At 54.9% G+C, this 7,039-nt stretch overlaps 1 protein-coding gene across 1 annotated transcript; it reads right to left on the reverse strand.

Moving 5' to 3' along the window:
- Positions 1-438: 438 nt before the first annotated feature.
- On the reverse strand, positions 439-7,007 carry CSUI_010296 (agap005082-related protein; the record flags this gene model as incomplete). Its single annotated transcript, XM_068070401.1, has 4 exons — positions 4,479-7,007; positions 2,361-3,811; positions 1,704-1,866; positions 439-1,377 (listed from the first exon to the last, which is right to left on the reverse strand). Exons 1-4 carry the CDS (start codon positions 6,789-6,791, stop codon positions 439-441), a joined length of 4,866 nt encoding a protein of 1,621 aa, XP_067917623.1. The 5' UTR covers positions 6,792-7,007.
- Positions 7,008-7,039: the final 32 nt, after the last annotated feature.

Consider the following 7,039-nt stretch of genomic DNA (forward strand, 5'->3'; position numbering starts at 1 on the left):
GCCTCTCCGTTCTAAGCACGCAACCACGATCCCGATTGTCCTAAGCATGCAACCAGGATCTCACCAAAACGCCCGTACCGATATATGAGTGGCTCTGCAGCTGATGATTCAACGGCTCTCCGCAGGTCACCCTAGGAGAAAAGTCTATGCCGGGTACCCGTCCACTAAGACTTGAGCCTTTCACTTCTCCGAAGTGCCAGGCATTAAGCAGTGAGTCCGGCTGTTCAGGTTTCGCAGTGTCGCAGTCTCATTCCAGAGAAGAAACACCTTCACTCGGGAAATCCCCTGCAGAAGCGCTATTACAGAGCAACGTGTCAGCCGGCTGATTGCTGCTCTAACCGCAAAATGACCACGCGTATAAGGATACTTACACGATACTAAATTTTCCTCTTGTTTGACAGTCAGCAGTGAATCCACAGGATGCGCAGTAGTCAACACTCAGGGAAACCGGTGATGTAACTGCCAACGTCGTGCGATGCTTGAAGACATTGATTGTTCCGCAGTTGCTACGGTTCCTCCGGAGCCGCTCATGAGAGGGAGTACTTCAGCAAAGCCTGACACCTTTCCTATCAATTGGGAGATATCGCTTACGTGAATGAGAACAACATCCCACTGCCATGGCTCCAAGACGCTTTCCTCTGTCATCATCGACCGGTGGACGACTTCTAAAGAGACGACCAAGCCAAGCCGGCAGACGAACGCCCGAGGCGCACATACTCCCGCATGGGTGAACCGCGGGTCCAGACGGTCAACCAAATCTCCTGCGGCAGCTCCGCCACATTTGCTCTTTCCAAGAACAAGAGGCATCCGGGGGGGCTCTGCCTGATTCTGCCTCTGAAGTTCAAGGTGCTGATCATGTCGTCCGCGAGCTGAGTCTCCAAATACTCTCACTCCAAGGCGCTTTGCGGTGAAGAGCGATCCGGTACTCTGCGTTCCCCCGTTGCTTGGTGTTGCTGCACTACGACTCCTCCCTTCGCCAACAGGCTGCCCTGGAGACGCCAGTCTTGAAGGACTACTCTCCAGGTGCCGGAGATCGCAGGCCGAGAGGGTGTTTGTTACAGGGAGCTTGAGCGGTATGAGGCCGCTCTGGCCACCTTCGTACGCCCCTCCGCTCCTCTCTTCCGACTGCAAGCTTCCTCGACTGATGCGTTGCCCGTTCTGCTGAGCGGGGAACCCCGTGGCCGGTGTGTCTAGATCCACGGAGCGTTTACTCCACCGAGAAGACGGTAAGAGAACACCAGGCGCGGATGGGAGCTCGTCAATATGGAAGGCCATCGAACCGACTTGTCTCTGCTCCGTCTGACAAGATGGATAGGGGTCGGAACGCTCCCAAGTTGGCATTACCCGGGAAAGGCCACCGGGACTGAGTGACGGCTCCTGAAGAACAAGACGGCACATAGGAGAATTCTCCCCGGAAGATCTGGAAAAGAGTAAGCGACACCCATCAACATTTTCAAACTGGCCGGTGTGTTCTGCAGCTCACTGGCGAGGCTCATTTCTCTTGTCGCTGCCGTTTTCGCCCAGTGTACAACTTCCTGTCAAGGCCCGAGGAATCTTGAAACCGAAGCTTTGACAGACGCTCGTTCACTCGGCGCTAGCAGGACGTGCAGCACATACAACCTCGGCTCGCATACAGCGTGGGGGCCTCATGCTGAAATGGCTGTCGGTTTTGCTGTCGACAAGTGAGGTGCGGGTATACTGACCTGCCGTCGCTTGAAAGCCGCCTCTGTATGGTCGAGCTGGCAGGGCCAGGCGCATGCCCTCGACGCACGGCTCCGCAACGACAGAGCGAAGGGAGGCAAGCGAGTCGCGTGGGGGACGCAGTCGAACGAACCGTGCAGGAAAGAGAACACCAGGGAATCTTTCCTGAGCAAAATCAGCAAGGCGGAAAGATGCATTCCCGCCACTTTGAAAAGGCGCCTGTGATTTTATTGTAGAAACTTAAACGTGCTTGTACTTCGACCGAATGTACACCATGTGGTCTCTCGATTCTGCTGTTGTTGTTACGGTATGCTGTTCGAACAACACTATGTGCGACACAGAAGGCGGCATACACATCTTAGCCAATTGGGAGAACCCGCTGCTTTGCCGCGCCCTCGAACTAGTGGCCGGGTTGATTTACTGCGAGTGCTATCCAAAGAACGGAGATTGGAGTGGGCTACGAACGTATGAAGTGCCAGACCCTTGGAGGCAGCGTGGCGCCAACAGACCGGCTAGAATGTGATGACGAGGGAAGCGGTGCCCATGTCGCCGGAAAGTTGTCTTCAACAAATTAGGAGAAAACAGTTCACGTACACCGCACATCAAACACCCGATGCAAAATGAAGGGACAGTTTGATTACATCCCTTCGCCACCTTACCCTTGGAGTAACGTTGCGCTCAAGTCCTCAATAGAGAGGCGTACAGATACAACCTGAACCTGCACACATTCAGCTCGGATGCGCATCTCCACGGCGCCTTCAACACCTGCCAGAACGGTCCATACATAATCGCACAGAGGTAGTTGTTCCGATGTGTTTTCGTGTCTCCGATGTCCCTGTTCGAACTCCCTTTCTGGCGTGAAATTTGGAGCAGCAAGTCTTGTTCCATCGGGTAACACTCCATCACCTGGTGACCTAGGGAGTAATGTAGCAAGGCCATGGAGTTCTCCGCTGCGTCGTCTTTCCTTCCGTACGTAGGAGTCTGCTGCCCGATGCCAGTGGCTGCGATGAATACAATGCTTGGTAGTAGAAGACCCTGAGCCACGATTACTGGACGCACATCCAAAACGCGTAGACTGGGTATCTGTCATTGTGCCGTTCTGTATTTGAGGGTGATCAGAGCAATCTGCGTGCTCATCGCACTCCAGCGGTTGATCTGTAACGGTCTTCTCTATTGGGCTCTTTCCTTCTTTGCCTTCCTGAGCAGAAAGAAACGAAGTCCGGCGCCCAGACTCGACGGATCGCATCCGGCGTCGGCGCCGGGGCTCAGCTGAAAGACTTGCGGCCCCTGAGCGTCTCGTCGTGAGACCGAGGGAAATGCCGGGCAACTGCAGTTTATTCCGGACAGGCTGCGTTGATCCGGGGTGCCGTCTAGGAAGAAGAGAAGACGCAACCATGATCCGCTTCTCCCGAGATCTGGATCTTCCCGAGGAGGCAAGACCCGGAAAACGGCCTCTCTGTGATAATGTCAAAGTCTCTGTGTCGGATGCACCACCCGACCCTTTTCGGGCAGGGGAGGAAACGAAAAAACTTTTCTCTCTATCGGCGCCTCCTTCAGTCGGTTTCGTGACATCCTGCTTTCTTTCGGTTGCATCCAAGAGTGTGACCGAGTCCCCTTCACTTTTCCACGGGCCACAGTCGCAGTGATTCCGAACTCTAGATGCATTTCGAAGAAACGTCTTGGCACGGGTAGATGCTGGTGGGGGTAGAGATTGAAAGCGTCCACCTCGGTACGTGGTAGTTGACAGAAAGCGACTGCCGTGGAAGATTTCTATAGAGCGGCTCTCATCGCGAAGATGCCCTGCCTGCGTTCCAGGATTGCCAGCAGACAGCCGATTTTCGCGCATAGACCACCGCGATACGCGTGTAGACAAGTGACGAGGCGCTTGCGCGGAATTCTCGTCAGTGTGCCGGACGATAGGAGACTGCGTCAGTACACTCCAAGCCGGTTCTTCCCCTGTAATCGGGACAGACACTGTATTGTCTGCGTGTTCCGAGGCGCAGGGGGGCTGAGCAAGCTCTGAGGATGGTGCCGAGAGATGAGATAAGAAAGCGGAGAATAGAGCAAAGACGGCAGAGAAGTTAGCGAAATCGTCTCCTGAGAGAGTGACCTATATGTAAGCAAAACAGACAGGGAACGCAGTCTTGTCCAGAAATCAGAGAGGAAACCACCACACTGGTGTAGGCCCTCCTAGTTTTGAAACATCGGTATCTCTAAAATATTTCCTCCCCCGGAGTCGCTCTATGAGAGAGCCCATGCTCACCCAGGCTTCCTTTCGTTGTAAAATTTAGGGACCTCCTCTGCTTGACAGTGGTGCTTGATATGCACGTAAGATACGGTTGAAACGGCTGTGCGCGGCTTCTTCTTCATACGCGTGTTATGCTTTGTACGCAATCACCGAAAGGGTTCATCCCTCCCCAACGAATACACCTTCAAATACAACAGCCGCTGAACACATGAGAAGTCTGCACCGTTGTGCGTAAGTGATGCTTATAGTTCCGAAAGCTGCGGAGTTCCACACAACCACTGTGCCGTCTGTCACCCATGTCGCCGACCCGCCTGCCCAAGTGGTCTGATCTGTCTATTCCTCCACGTGAGTCCTTAGCCGGGAATAGGACAGAGGCTACCTCCTATAGTTGTCGTACTCCCACGCCGTCATCGTCAAGCTATACACAGCCTGTAACCTCGGTACGTACCGGCGACCCTTCCCACCTGACCTGGGTTGCACTGCCAAGAGTAGTCAGTGTGTGTATACGAGTCTCCTTGGTAACACTTACGAAGACTGGATCAATGTCCACATCCGCACTAAGCGCAACTCGCTGTTTCATCTCTTGGCCGTCTGTTGAGGTCACTCCAGCTTTCGCCTGACTAGTACCGATCGGCGGCTCATCCTGATCAGTCCCATCATAGTGCTGCTCCTCCGCAATGGGGCGCTCTGGTGGTATGGATACATCGTCATCCTCGAAGAGGAGTGTATCCGTGAGAGAGTCTCCTCTTGACACCCAGCGGCGTGTGCTTTCTCCGGTGGTGCTGTCACTGTTACTACGCGAAGCTGAGGCTATTCTGTCTATGCCGGATTCGGGTTCCTTTTTCAGTTGTACTTGTTTCCACGCATGTGATAGTTTCAACAGACTCATGCGCCCCTGCCGCTCCGGAGATGTCATGACCGACGAGGTGTCTCCGACTGCGAGTGAGCCCCTCGAACTGCACGAAGCGTTTGCTCGGAAACTACTTCTGCAAACAGAAGAACGAAGGCTAGGCAATCCCACTAGCGAACACCTCCTCTGCTGCGGTGGTTGGGTCAACACCTTGCCGTCCGTGGTGATAAGTGATGCCGTTTCATCCGGGACAAGCGAACTGTAATTATGGATTCGACCTCCTCCGCTGGTGTTAACTTCGTCAGGTAAGTTCCTCAAAGTAGACGTGCCTGTTGATCCTTGTCCTTCGTTCCCTGACTCATGGCCACCGCAAGGGTGCGATCCCCCTGGAGCCTGCCTCGCGGACGTAAATAGTTCTGTACGCTCTGGTTGTACCACAAGCAACTGCGCTCCTAAACGCATTGTGAAGCCCTCCACCACGGTACGCTTGGTGGCTGTGGACAGCCAGTCAACACGCGCGGTATGCGAAAGCCTAAAACCGTGCGTGAGAGGTCGTCCTGCTTCACCTTTGATGAACCTGTCACCCTCCCGTGACAGACGTTCATCGAATCCTTCCTTCCCTTGAAGCGCTCCTGTGAATTTTGAAAGAGGTGGCTGAGCTCTGAGATCTACCTCACTGTTAGTCGTTGAATGCACGTATCGATTGAACCCGACAGCAGAAGACTTTGACAGGGGCTGTTTATCCATTTCTTGTGATTCTGCTCGCACTTGAGGCCGCACCATGAGTCCCGATCTGGACGCTGCGGTGCCACGGGGATGAGTGAGTGAGACTATCCCGTCAGCGAATGTCAAGAATGCAACCCCCACACGCATGAGCGTTAACCGTAGTCCTTGGTGTTCAACACCCCCTTCCAGTACTGCCGGTTCCACATCCGTCTTACGCTGACTCTTGCGCGTTGCAGTCGTGTGGTCTTTCCCATGCGACTGCATCGGTCCTCCTCCACAAGCCGACATTCTTCCCGTAGCAACTGCGTCTCCTATATGTCGTCCTCCACATGCCTGCTGGAACGAAGCATGTAAACCGAACGTACAGACCAGAACGGGCAACGAGTGGAGTGCTAGACCCCCCAGATCAACCGTCAGGAGGTCGCTTGGACGCTGAACCGATCTCGAGCTTCTGCGAGGAGACCCGCGTCCTTCTGAAGCGGAAAGCGACTCATGCGCGCTACCTGATATTGTCGACGTAGAGGGACGGCGTATTCCGTGCTGCTGCCGCGCTGCGGCCTCCACGAATGCACGAGTGAGCTCCCGGTGTCCGGGTGTCCTCTGGGTCCGTAGAGATTTGCTTGTCTCTTCTACGCGTCTGTGTCGTGGGCTGGGGGGCCGCTTTCCAACGTCCATCACCGTAGACCCCGCTGCTGCTTCAACATCATCACCCGTACAAACCGAGTTCCCTGACGCAACTGCAGGAGAGCTCGGTTGAAGGGGGTGGCCAGGAGCCATGTACGATTCTGCACATAACCTCCTCTCTTCGACAGATAGAGGGTCGCCGGCAGGGCCACAAGTCGGTGATTCAGCTGTACGAGTACCTTTACATTGGAGTTGGTTTCGTCCTTGTCGTCCACACTGCAGTACGTCTGAAAAACATTCGCGCTCTGGGAACCACCTCCTCTTTCGCGTCGACGGCGAGAAGCACTTGCGGGAAAGTGCTCGATCAGAGTCACTAGAAGGCATAACGTCCAGCGGACAAGCGTCTTGGAGTAAAGCCTCTCCCGTCTTTCGGCGTCGGGGTGCATGGTGAGGTGCACTGTCGCTTCCTGAGTTGTTGCTTCTTGTGGCGGGCTGACGTTGGGTCCGCGCCCGGCAGTCGCCTGCGATCGACTTCCCCCCCAGAGCTCTGCGCCCATAACTAGACCGAGACCAGGTCTCCGCGTTCTTCGCGGCCTGATAGAAAGCGATGCTAGGTGGAATGGGATACGGGGAGGACGTCATACAGGGAAGAAGACATTCGAAGTAGAGCACTGACAACGTTGCACTGACGGACCAACGGAGAGATGCGAAAAAGTCTGCATCCGCGCCAATGTTAGCAAGCGCCCCAGCAGTAGTGCCAGAAAACGCATGCGGCGAAGGCCTGTCCGTCCCTGTTGACGGTGCACGCGGAGCAACGCCTTCTTCTCCGGCTACAATAGACCAACTGCTCGTCGGGGACACACCCCTCGAGCAGTTGGTCTATTGTAGCC

Source organism: Cystoisospora suis (genome assembly GCF_002600585.1).
Source record: "Cystoisospora suis strain Wien I chromosome Unknown contig_7078, whole genome shotgun sequence".
Taxonomy (NCBI): Eukaryota; Apicomplexa; class Conoidasida; order Eucoccidiorida; family Sarcocystidae; genus Cystoisospora; species Cystoisospora suis.